The sequence below is a fragment of the Dermacentor andersoni genome, chromosome 1 (genome assembly GCF_023375885.2).
Source record: "Dermacentor andersoni chromosome 1, qqDerAnde1_hic_scaffold, whole genome shotgun sequence".
In the NCBI taxonomy this organism is placed as follows: domain Eukaryota; kingdom Metazoa; phylum Arthropoda; class Arachnida; order Ixodida; family Ixodidae; genus Dermacentor; species Dermacentor andersoni.
Genome location: NC_092814.1, coordinates 52,820,436 through 52,833,563, shown reverse-complemented (window position 1 = coordinate 52,833,563; position 13,128 = coordinate 52,820,436). Strand labels below are relative to the sequence as shown.

At 53.1% G+C, this 13,128-nt stretch overlaps 1 protein-coding gene across 1 annotated transcript in view; it reads left to right on the top strand.

Annotated features, from left to right (window-relative positions):
* Nucleotides 1-2,013: 2,013 nt before the first annotated feature.
* LOC126545220 (uncharacterized) overlaps nucleotides 2,014-13,128 on the top strand; it is a 40,148-nt gene continuing 29,033 nt past the window's right edge. Inside the window, exon 1 of the mRNA XM_055061481.1 lies at nucleotides 2,014-2,092. Within this exon, the coding sequence (XP_054917456.1) occupies nucleotides 2,078-2,092 (15 nt within the window). The 5' untranslated portion in view covers nucleotides 2,014-2,077. The remainder of the gene's footprint in view (nucleotides 2,093-13,128) is intronic.

Below are 13,128 nucleotides of genomic sequence, written 5' to 3'. Positions count from 1 at the left end.
TTTCAAACGTTGCGAAAATTTAAGGCGGCAGCGTCTTCCCTACCAAGGGCGTCATTCCTTCAGCACATGCCCCCCATGGTCGGAAGCATCGACATTCCTAAGAAACCACACAAAACATGTTTTCCGGGGTCTGAATGGCAGGCAGCCTTTTCCAAATCGCTGATGCAACTGCCCGCGGCATGCATGTGTCAGTGCCGCACAGCCGAGCGTATAGGTTTGTGGTTTCCATGGCACACTTGAAGAGCGAAGAAAAGAAAGTCGAGAGCACGAGCGTGGCTGCCCGGCCCTGGAACGCCGGCTGCGCTGGTGGCCCGATGCGCTGCGCGCTGTTCCTGGCGGCGTGGGCCGTGGCGCTGGCTGCGGAGGAGCCGGCGCTGAACCCGTTGCTTCAAGCGCTCTACGGCCGCCGCCAGCTGCAGAAGAAGGACGTACGCCTGCTGCAGGCCAAGATCGCAGATGACTATGGAGGCAGCCAGGCTGCAGCGTACGACTACGGCGGCGCCGACTACGCGCACGTCCCGGCGAGCAGCCTGCTGGGCCGCATGTTCCAGAGCGAAGACCTCGAGTACTACGATGACGGGCCCACCACGCTTTACTGCATCACAGTAACGCCCAAGCCCTACACCACGCAGTCAACCACGCCCGAGGTAATCTGCTTCCCGCCGTCGCGCAGGCCGAAAACCAGGACCACCACCACGACTACCACCACGGCTGCGCCAGTCGGATACTGCGACAATGACCAACCGCAGCCGCCCGTGGTGAGCCCGACGACCACCACCACGACAGAGGCGCCACACATTCACTACGGGCGCCACAGCTCCACGACTGAGCGCCACCACCAGGGTCATGCCGAAGAGGAGTGCATCACTGGAGAGCCCGAGATGGCACGCCCGCCCAGCAGCACCCGGACCACAGCGAAGACGCGCCCCAGTAGCGCCAAGACAACGAAGCCGTCCACCCAGAAGACCACCACCCGGACGACAACTCGAGCAACCACGCGTTTTTCCACCACAAGGGCCAGCACTGAAACCACCCCCGTCGTCAACGAGTGCGGTGATATTCTGTTACGAACCATCGCATCGTCGACGTCTCGGAAAACGAGCCCGAAAACGGTCCCTACAAAGCACAAGCATGTGACAACACATAAGCATCTGACTGTACGTAAGGTTGTGACGACGCATAAAACACGCAAGACTGTCACCACGCGTAAGCTCACGACGGGCCGTGTAACCACGCCCCTGCATGTGCGCAAGATAAGCCCGCCGTCTGGACCCGAAGCGTGCGCGGCGGAAGCACTACCAGCGCCGACGGCAAAGCGTCGCACTGCTGCAACTTCGCCATCCCCCAGGACCCGGCCGCCCGTGGACGAGTTCTTGGCGGCGTGGGGCTTCTTCAAGCACCACAATTCGCTGGACCCGCGTAATTCCAGCCACTGGCGCGAGTTCCACACCGTCAACGGCCCACGCGCGCAGCGGCGGCGGGACGTGGCCAAGAGGCACGGCGTGGTGGTGATCCTGCCGCCGTGGCTGCGGCAGTCGGCGCACCCGGGACTGGCGTTCGTGGCGCCGCCAGCGCACCCACTGGCCCGCCGTCTGGCCAAGCGCGAGCAGAAGCAGCCTTTCAAGCGCCCGGGGCTCACATTCGTGGTGCCACCGGCCAAGGCGCAGCTCGCCAAGCGAAAGGAACAACCGACGACGACTAGCGCAGCGCCCTACCAGGTCTATTGGTTCAGCAGCTGGCCGCCGGACGGCAGAGAAGTGTCTCAGCCACCAGGGCGCGACACGGCAAACTTTGTCAAGCTTTCGTCCTGGTGGCAAGACGTCATCAAGAGCTACAACGGCCACCAGCGCAAGAGGCGCGGGTTGGAGCGCCGCTAATTAAAGATCGCCGGCTTCCAGTGTCGCCTCTCTGAACGCGCGCGCCGGGGAAGGGGGGCCGCGAGGGGGTGAACCCCGCCGAGCGCCCCCTGGCTGGCCTCGTTTCGCGGTGACGTTTCGGGAAGCCCACTGAAAAAGAAAGCGCGCCACCAGTCGAGCGTGTCTTTGGCCCGCGATGCTGGCGTGCTGACGGACGCCCCATGGCTGCGCTCTCGGTGAGTGTGCCCCCTGCCCGCGCGGCTCCGTGACCCCGACCGAGGCCCGCTGGCCGGCCCGATCCGGTGTCACGGACTCGCTCTCGGGAACCGCGGTTCGCGCTCTGCTGCAGGAAGCGCTCACCTCCGACAGTGCCGAATTCTGAAAAAAGACTCCCGGAATCGGGCCCGCCGGTGCGCTCAAAGCGAAACATCCGGGTGCCGTATTTTTAGCCCAGGGCGCGCTTACTGCGCCGATGCCGTGCACTGCACGTCGGGTGTGCGCGCTTCCTGGCGCGCCGATGTCGGGACGATGCGAGTCATCGACTGCTGAGTGCAACGGCATGCTGGCGGAGCAATGGTGCTCCGTGTTCTGCGTTCGTGAAGCCGTGCTGCTCGGCTGCATTCTGCGGCCGCCGCCACCAGCCTTGGGGCGGCTCTGCCGACTATTTATTTGCCCAAGACGTTGGGAGTGGCCGCCGCAGGCATCCGCGCAGAATCGCATCTTGGAGCGCGCCCCTTTTTACCTGTCCCGACGCTAGTTCCTCCTGGCATGCTGTCGTTCGGTGACCCAGCAGCGAAGCAATAGCATCGGCTTCCAGTGGTCGAGTAGGAACCTAGGTTCCACGTGAGTCCTTCCTTGGATCTCGGTGGTTAAACCTCCACTCTTGCTCTACCGCCGGGTGTATCGCAGACGCAAAAAGGCTCGCCATCTCTGCTTTTTCAATAGCCAGCAACGGCGCAGGTGCAGCGATGGGGAGAGTGGTGGAGCAGAATGCGAGGGAGGAGGCGGGCCAGCGAACTACCTTGGCCGGCCATGGCCAAGGCCGTTCCGGCGTGGCATGCGCGTCGGAACCCGCGCATACGAGGCCCGCCGGAAGGTAACGCAGGCCGGAGACAGCTCGCTGGGAGTGCTCAGATCTACTTGTTAGCAGAGTCTATTGTCCTTCACAGTCTCCCCGTAACAACGCAGCCTCAGAGAAACAAAAGAGACTTGGGGACGTATTCTCGGCGACGGTCACTTTCGGAGATACACTTTCAGTACACGCTGATTGGCTGGCTGAGCAAGTCCGCTCGAATCGTACTACGCGCCTTGTAGTATACGTCACGCGAAAGTGATAGTATCAGCGAAAGTGATAGGTCCCCAGCTCATCTCCGAACTTCGTAAGCGCCGTGGTTAAATTAGTCTTGCAGGGCAGGAGTACCACTGTGAAATCCTTGTAGCAGCCTCATGATTAATTGCGCTAAGTGTCGCAGGGATCAGTGGCAATTGTTTCCATGCATCACAAGTTGTCTGCATCTTCATGTATGTCTGCATCTTCATGTATGTTGCTTTGCGTTTTAACTGCTCTATAGTTAATTGTGCGCATGGGTGGGTGGAACGTGCACGGTTACGGAAACTTCTCAAATAGACTATTTAAAACCACTTATTTATTGTGTGGTGTACATTGATGTTGAGAGATAGGCCAGCTCGGTGTTTAGCGCTGACCAGATGACGTGTTCTTAACCAGGGTCATACTCAATGCATTTTCTCAGCGTTCGCGGCTGACTGGCTGTTTGCGCGCACTTTTTCAATTCAACCTTAATTTCCTTGAAAAATATACATGGACTTCCACTATTAACCGAAACAACCGACTCGTACGAGACTACAGCACGAGTTACACGTACGCTATATCGTAATGCACTTCGAAAAACGGTGCTTGGCATTACGGCTGATAAATCCTCTTCGAATTTGTCATACAGCGGTCGTCAGTGGCATCTGTGATTACTGGGACATTGGGCGCGCAGCGTGGGTAGTGCTTTGCTTTATTGTTTTTCGCTGAATATGAACAAACTGTCGTGACTTGCCAAAGTGGTGACCGCGCTCTCTCAGCTCCGAACGACACCTATGGTGCACCTCTCTTTGACGACCTGATTCTGGCCATGTGTCAACCGCCAAGAAGAGCACGCAGCGGCAACATGGAATTCTTCGGTGAAGTCGTGCCTTGTGTTGTGCTTTCGTGCTGTCGCAGCGAAGTGCTTGCCACTGGATACCCGCTGGCATCGGTGCTCTGCTGTCCGTTCTACATATGTGCGGTGACCATCAGTCGGTGATGACGTCCGTACACCGCCTGTTATGCAATGTCGATGCGCGAAATACCGTGATCTCGCCAATCATGTGCATCGCGCCGTCCAGTTCCAATTTAAAGTCGTCCTGAGTGTTCGAGTAGTACATTCCGGAGTGTGATCGCGACACTTATCAGCACCTGTGGAGTTTGAAGCAAGTTTGTGCAACAATGCGGGGGGGGGGGGGTTCTCGCTTTACCTCCCACCCCAAGGTTCACTGCATGTTTTGATGAGCCCTCCCTCACCTTCTTGAGGCTGCTCTGGATCCGCCCCTGCCCTTATGGAACACGTACCCTCTGCTTGAACACAAGCAAAGTGAACATAAGCAGTTTGGGATAGAAATAGACGAAGCGCTTGACCACCCCTGACGTCAGGGGTGCAAGATTTCTCCGTGCACTGGGCCGGAAGGGGTTGGCGGTGAACTCCCAGTATCTTCCATTGAACAATGATAACTGGGCCGCACAGGCCGACTCTATCCCCGCCTATAGAAAGAGAGTACGAAGATGCTTACAACTGGTGTTATATATGGGACAAAGTATTGCCCCTGCAAATGAGCTCAAGCGCTTCCTTTGTTATCAGACTTATTTACTTGCAAAATGCCTCGCGACTCCTTTCGAGTGCATATGTGAAAAGGACGCCGTATATCATTAACTAGCTATCCTATGATGTGATAAAGGAAGCGCGTGTCTGTTCTCTCCTGTGGCAACACGGCAGCGTATGTGGCAGGTTGCGGACATCAGGAAATTACGTACTGCGGCAATGAACGCCCACTTGCACTGATATACGCCGAAATATTTCCGTGTAGATGAGTATTTTGAATGCTGCAGACTATTGGTATATCGTACAGTAATGTGATACAGTGTTGGGCTATATATATATATACCAGAGATAAGCAGTCTTGCGAAGACAAAAAAAAAATGACGAAATAACGTAAGAGTGCCCTTTCAAGCGTGGGCACAGATAATACGACATAAAATTCCAATCTTGCTTCCATAGAAAAGAGACCCTGCGGTGGTTTCTTCTATGGGCAGTCTATAAATATATGTACAGCTCCATAAGAAAGCGCTTGGAGGTCACCCCTTAACTGAGTCTGCAAGCATGGGATATTGTAGAGGTGTACGTCTGAGACCACAGACAAAGAGAAAAAGAAAGGAAGCAAGAGTCAATCTCATCCGTCACAGCAAATTTATCGTGCGTTCCAGACCACGTTTCGCAATTATACGTGCATGCGGCGTGAACGCATTCCGAAGGCAAGTTTAAATTATACAGCCGCGCGCCTGCAGTGAGCGGGCTGGCACCTCGAACTATAAGAACGATTATAGGACGGCTGGGCTTGACGACCGAGAAGAGGTGTATAGACTGTGACGCCGAAGCATCGCGTCCGAGAGAACCTGTATTGGCGCTATTCGCGCCGGGCGGGCCGCGATCGGCAGCAAATAGCGGCCCGCCGCGCGTCTATATTGCACGCGGCAGGATGTGTCGGTCTCCGCGCGTCATTACGAGGTGCGCACGCCTCCTCGCTTCTCGTCTGGCGCCCGCGAAATTGTTTCTCGGCGTTATTCCCGGCACCCCGTGGAGCGGCAAGCGTGCCGCACAGCGGTCGTCAGCACAGTGGGAACGCGCAGACTAGCAGACCGTTGCCGCGCCTCGCACGCCGTTTACCAGCCTGATGATTGTGTACATGTATACGCCGCGGGGCCGAGCGGGGTGTGATAATCCCCGGCTGTCAAATCTGTCAGCAAGAGAGCTGCTGGAGCAGCTGGCCGCTTGAAAAGTAAGAACGCGCTACCCTATAGCGATAGCACAAGTGACACGCAGTGCTCTTTCTTACTGAGAACAGCGCGCAAGACATATGAACGAGCGAGAAGATGCACACGCTGGTTGGTATTTGAAATGTGTTGTGACAGCACCCGAACAGGAGCTTCCATTGATGTCACTGTGGCAGAACTGGACGCAGCCAGCACACTGGGGGGTGCCATTCCTGTGCCAGCGCGCGGGTTGTGTTCCCATGCACAAAGTGCCAAACTAAGATGACCAAGTATATAACTCTATGCTGCCTTGTGCTACGGCGAACGGGAGCGAAATTCAGCCTGTCAAATTGCTTGAACGGACCTACCAGGCATTTGGCGAGATCGAAGCCTGCAAGCTCACCCCGAATTAAGCCGAATGGCTCGCGTCGATTGCAGCAATGCACTACATGAGAGAAGGGCGCCACGTGGCGAATGTCGTAGTCGGCCGACCGTCCCCTATGGGCATGGCTCGAGTGTGACGGAAAGATGGAAGCGTCTGCGCCTAGGCAGACAATGCACGGCCAGCTACAGACCGAATCAGCTGCCCTTCTACCTATATACTCCTTGGTAATTAGCGGAAGGTCTTTTGTGCTCTTCGTCGCATATATTGCTTGCCACCGGAAAGAACACCTGTGTGTCAGGGAGAAACGACAGCCGGGTGTGCTCATCTACCATAGTGGCATCACAGACAGCAGCTATACGATTCTAGACAACCCTGCACATCGAGCATATATAGACTTTGAAAAGTTTTCAACTATGGTCGTCTTACGTACAGTTAGTACCTCTCGGACAATCAGCGAGAGATATTGCAGGAACGACAAACGTTAATTATTTAGACGACCAAGAAAAGAATATAATATTTCTAGGCAAGAACTTTGCCAACAGCCGACCGCTATTTTTCTGGATTTCTCTATAGTGATATGGACGGCCTCTGCACTTCACCTTCTTTTCGCGTATTAATTGCATCCTCAAGGTAGTCGAGTTAAGGAACATATTACCCGATGGTGTCGAATAAAAGGAGTCGAGAGCAACGAGCGTCTGGTGGAGTTCGCTGTGTGGAAGAACCCTTAGTCGAGGGTGTCGCCACGGCATTGGCGAATACTCTCACCACCTGGGGCGCGCGCGCATTCTTCAGCACATACTCCGCAACAGGCCTTCCTCGTTGTCCCAGATCTCTAAAGACATCGCCGCTCCGCCAATACGTCGGCGGCGCCACTCAAGTATAACCTGTGCAACACAGCGTTGGGCGCACATCGAAACGTCGAATATCCAGGATACACCAATATACCATAGTATACACAATTAGCGCGGAGTGACAGAAGAGACTGCATCCTCAATGCCGATCGCTTCTCATCCACGTAGGGGAAACGCTGTTGCGCTGCGATTGACAGTACAAAGATGGAAGTGAACCCGTCGAAGCGTGCATGTGTTTGCGCGGTTGAACGCAAGAAAGTAAGTCTATGCAGTTTAGTGGCGCGGAAGCGCAAGCTTGCGAGTGACAGGTCCATGCCAGATTGCTCCCTATAGGAAGCGAGCTTTGCGCCGCCCACACGCCATATGCGATCATGCTCCGGACTCTGCAGGGCCAATTTGACGTCTGATGCGCAACAGCGGTCCCTAAGAGCGCGCCGTCGGCCGTTGCGCCACAAAACTGATCGCTAGTCTGTGGCCGCTGCTATTCCTGGCTAGAGCGCGGCGGCCGCATTTCGGTACGCCGATGGCGAAATGCTGCCCTCTCTCTCGCGGATGCTACAGCTGCCGTTGCTGTAGAGGTTTCGAGAATTTCGAATGGCGGCTGAAGCATAGAGAAATACACACAATCTGGCGGGCCCGAAGCCGCCCATTTCGAGGCGTGCAGATCAGTTTCGCTGATTTGGCTCGATAAAGAAGAGGCGCCCCCGTCGAACTCTATGGACCCGTCCGCATGCTTCCCACCTGAGCACTGAGTGGCATGTATGTCGTCGCGAGCGCGAAAGGTTGAGCACGGCTCTTCGCCAACAGCTTCTTTGAGCTGTCGTCAGCGGAACGTCTGCATTTGTGAATCGCGCGTACACTTCGGGTCACGGAGGAAGATAGACAGGAGCGCCCATGCCTTTGGCGACGGCCAGACTATGTCCCGGCGCCCCAGCTATACTTTAGCCAGAGTTTAGAAATATGCGAATGCCACGTAGCTGGACAGCACCAAGGCGATGATGTTTGTCGCAGCTTGGAGATACTCAAATTATTTTTTTTCATCCCGCCTAATTAGATAATTAGGCGTAGTAATTAATTAATCAACTCAAATGTTATAATTAGATGAAAAAGTGTCAGTGAGAAAATTGTTGAGCGACATGAAAAACTCCAGATGCAGCTTTTTGTTGCTCAATACGGGTTACATAATAATACTTTTCCGAGCGTGAAAGAAGCCCGCGAATAGGCGCTAAGTGCCTCGAGCAGTCAGTCGCGCGGCAATTCTGCGTGTATTCGCGGACTTCTTTCACGCTCGGAAAAACTTTTATGTAGCACGTATTGAGCAACAGAAAGCTGCATCGGGAGTTTTTCATGTCGCTCAACAACTTTATCACTGACACTTTTCATCTAATTATAACATTTAAGTTGATTAATTAATTACCACGACTAATTATCTAATTAGGCGGAATGAAAAAAAAATAAGAATTTGGGTATCTCCAAGCTGCGGCAAACAGCATCACCTTGGCACTGTCCAGCTACGTGGCATTCGCATATTTTTAAACTCTGGCTAAAGTATATAGCTGGGGCACCCTGTATAGGACAGCGCAGTGAGAAACCACCAACTGGTGCGCGAGAACGAACGGTGCACTGATTTTAACCGTCTGGCCGGTTCTTTAAAACTCGTGCTTTTGCATTCCGCCCTCGTCGAAATGTGGCCGCCGCGGCAGGGTTCGAACCCGCGACCTATGGCTCAGCAGCACAGCGACAAGTGCCACCGCGGCGGGTATAATGCAGCTTGCAGTAGTGCCAGGGTTGCAAATTGCGAGAGTCGCCGGGATTAGTGTAGAAAGTTTCCAACGCCACCAAGGTGTCGCTCTATATAGGAGGCTTGAATCGGCAGAGCAAAAGTTGGACTGACCCCTCATCAGGCGAGTCGACGCTCCATCCTGTCCGTACGTCAGTCTCTTGAAACAATCGAGTGACGCCGTAAATATTACACGGGCTGATCATTTTCAAGTTTTACGGAATTTCTAAAGAAATCGCCTGTTGCGCGTAACATAATTCTAGTCGTTAAGCTCGATTATTCAGAGAGGCAGCCATTACTTGCTCGAGAAATGGAAACACATTTTCGATCAATTAACACGAATTCACTAATTAACTTATCATTTAACAACTTTATGGCTCATATTGGAAATGACGAATTGTACAGCCTCGGAGTTTGCAAGGAGCATCCACTTCGAATGATTTTCCAGAATGACGCCATTTTGGAGACATGCGCCATCAAACTCGCCGTAAAAATGCGCCTGCTGTTTCTCTTACTTTTCTAAAAGAAAACGCTCTTTTATGCAATGAAGAACGAAAGTAACTGGAACGCCCATGTATTGCGTATAACACTTTGGGAAATATATATATCGAAACTGGTCTCGTCCTGGAAATTCATTTCAAGTGGGTATGTCTTGCAAGTTCACCGGCTGCAATTCGTGAAGTTGCAATATGTGCCCTAAAGTAATTAGGAAGTTAGTAACTTTTCTTTATATTAGTTGCATGTATGTTATAGATTTCTCGTGCTATGTAATGGTCCGCCTCTTCGAATAATTCAGCTCAAGGACAAGAATTATGCCATCTGCCACAGGTGATTTTTAATTCTTGTGAAACTTATTACTGATCACCCCGTATATGTATCCTTTGTGTGTGTCGTGTTTTCGCGAAACAGAGCTACTTGGTTCGGGTATATATAGTTACACAAACTAGACGTTTTTCAGTTGGTCTTTGAGCGAATCATTTACGTGGCCGTTTGAAGATTTTAATTGCTCTCAGTTGATTACGATTACGCGTTACGGTTGATTAGGCGAAGATTACCGCTTGGAAGGTGTTGATTGAGTGGAATCGTCGTAGTTCACTCGTTCTCTTCTGTTTGCGATTGTAGCCGATTATCAAGGTTCCATCAGCCATTTCCTTCCCGATTCTCTTGATCTACCGGCATATTCAAGAAAGCGCTCGATCACTCATAATGCGTTCAACAGCTGTGATGTATTTAACTATTGTATTCCGGGCCGCCTAATTGAGCTTACATGATGTTTCTCAAAGGGAAATGAGAAAGTTATCGACTAGCAGATCAAGTATTCTAGCTACGTTGTATCTCTCAGGCACTACGAGATAAAGATCGGTGCTGCCTGAATAATCAAGATGGGCCAGTAATGTTTCCAGGATTAGAAAGCGCGTGCAGAATATGCAACCGGAACGTAACGCCAAAGGCGATATCAGAAAGGTATGGGCAAAGGGCAAACATGCAAAATGTTTCAGCACGGCTGAGACATTTTTTTTTTTTTTGCATGTTGGACAAATTGGACAACATACGAGACGTACGGGCCAAACTGCTGAAACGACAAAATGAAGAAACACGACGAGGTGCGCGTTGGTCGAATTTCGCGCCGCGTACAAGCTCGGGATGAATTAAGAGATCTCTCAACTCGGGACAGTTCACGCCGACCCCCTTCCCTCTTGCTTATTAGCGAAACACGACTCTCACGTCGTTCCTCCTCAACGGCGTCGCGTCTGCGTGCGGCCGTCGTCTGCGGAGTCGTTCTCTGTGAAGCCAAGCGACTGCTGGAGCGCCTCCGGAAACTGAATCGTGTACGGCACCTTCGTGAAAGTTGCCACATTCCTTTTCTTTTAATTTTTTTTTTACTTCGCTCTGTAACGTCGCACTCGGCCAGCCCACTGAGGGCCCTGAAACCCGACGAGATGGCGGCGTCGCGGTCGCCTGCCTTTAGCGCCGGGTCGGGCACCCTCCTCTCGGCGACATCTGGAGCGGGCGACAGCGGCCGAGCGTGCGTCGACGAGACCGCGTGCGCTTCGCGTCGACCGCATTTCGAGAGAAGGGATCATCCCCCCCCCCTTTTTTTTTTTTTCTTTTTACCTTCGCGCGCCCTCAGAAAGGCAGCGACCGCGCTGAATATCGCCGACGGCGTTCGCAGCTAAAGCCCCTCCTCCCGCGCACACACACACGCAAGTACTTCCACACATGCGCAGGCGCATGTTGTCGAACGTTCCGCGCGGCTGATCCGGCGGGCGAAAATCGCCACGGAAGTGCGACTCGACCTACGTTCCGTTCCTGGTTCTTTTCAACTGCAACCGAGGCGAGCGCGTCTCGGCCTTTGTCACTGCATGCACGCTATGGAAGTCTCGCAAGAGCTCCCTCTGGACGCTAACACGAAGGGATATGCAACGCCGGTACTAGTGTGTACGCATACGGGGCGACTCACCTGTGAGCGACACTCCGCAGAGGCTTACCACGCTGAACCTTCACCTCTTGCCGATTCGAGGTGCAGGCTGCTAAGACGCGGTCCGGCTCCAGGGACGCTTATATCTTAAGTCCAAGGAGATTGTGGGAGTTCAAGCGAATCTTCGAGGGAAGCAAGCGGCTTCTCAAGCATTTCCACCTTCGGTGGCTTACGGAACCGCTGGTCCATCAACTGTACGCGGTATTTCAGGGGCAAAAAAATGAACAAGTGTATTCGTCACGAGATGGCCTCGCATTTGTCACCCTGATGTGATGACGGCCAGGAGACACGTGCAGTTCGGCTTAGTTGAAAACGTGTAACGCGAAGTTCCTGCATTGTTGTGCATCAGCGAAGAGAGATGAGCGAATTAAAACGTTGCTTTTGACATTACACACAGCTGCTACGAACGATGCAAACCGACAGCGCTTCCCAGGCGTGTTGATAAAAGCTATGACGTGTTTCTTTTTTTTTTTTTTTTTTAACATCGAGCTCGCGCAAGCACGCATAATTGGCTCTTAATGGCGCCAGGATATTTTTATTGGCGAAGTTTTGAGCCTTAACCTTTTCCACAAGACGGAAAAACGAAAGTAAATTTTTACCGACAGGATATATCTCAGATGACTTGCTCACGAAGCTGCTTCGTGAGTAGATTATTGCTGCGCACAAGCAATACTTCCATGTAATCGAGTCACACACGACGTGAGACACAGGGAAGCAGCTGCTGGACTAGCACTTGTATACCGTCTGGGCGGGTCCGCTTGAGAACAAAGGGCCGAGGCGCGTTCCTCTGTCTCTGCTTGATAGGCGGCCAAGCCTGGTCCGAATGCCATTAGATCGGCGTCGGAATCGTGACCGGCGGCGGTGGATTATATAGGGCCGGAAGTCCCGAGTGTTTCGAGTCGGAAACGAGGTCCCTCGCGCGGTGTTCCTCCTGTAGCCGATTTCGGAGAAAGGGTGCGAGTAGCGCATGCGCGGCACGCCTTCCATGTGTGTGTCCGTTCAAATATGTGCCGCCATTGTCGTGCAGCCGCAGCCTGTTCCAAACACGTGTCCTGCGCGATTTTTTTTTTTTTTTTTTTTTTTTTGCACAGCGCGCGCTCAGCTAGGTTACGCGAGAATTTATGAAACGAAAGCTCTCGACCTGTGGAGGAATGAATACAGACGCCAATGGGTGAGGAAAAAAAGATGCGTCGTTGCGATGCCAGCTGAACGTTTGAATTTTCGTTCCGTTAGCAGTATTCTCTAACTTATAACCGATATTATTACGTCGCAAGGCTACGTCAAAGCCATGTGAGATGCCGTAAACAAGGACTTAGGACTAGCTTGTCAGAAAGCCTCCGAAGACAAACTTCCTCCACCCGGGAGAGGTCGCGGGGAAGGGAGCAGACACACGGGGGTATAAGTGCACGCACGGCACTTCGGAGAATGCACTTCTGGGCCTGCAGGAGAGCTCGAGGGTTAGAAGAAAACGCGGCTGGCGGGTTGTGCAGGTAAAGATGGTGAGTGAGCAATTCGGTCGGCCAGGTTGTTGAACGTATGCTCCCACCGTGTCCCTGAATGCAGTGCACTGGAACGTTCAAGTGGGACGACTTGCTTACCCTACGTACTTGTTGGTAGATTTGGAGTGTCTTTGTAACTATCTTTTGTGCCTACAACGCACCGAGTGAGTCAGTGTAGATATCTGAGTTCCGTAACGTTTGGCAACACG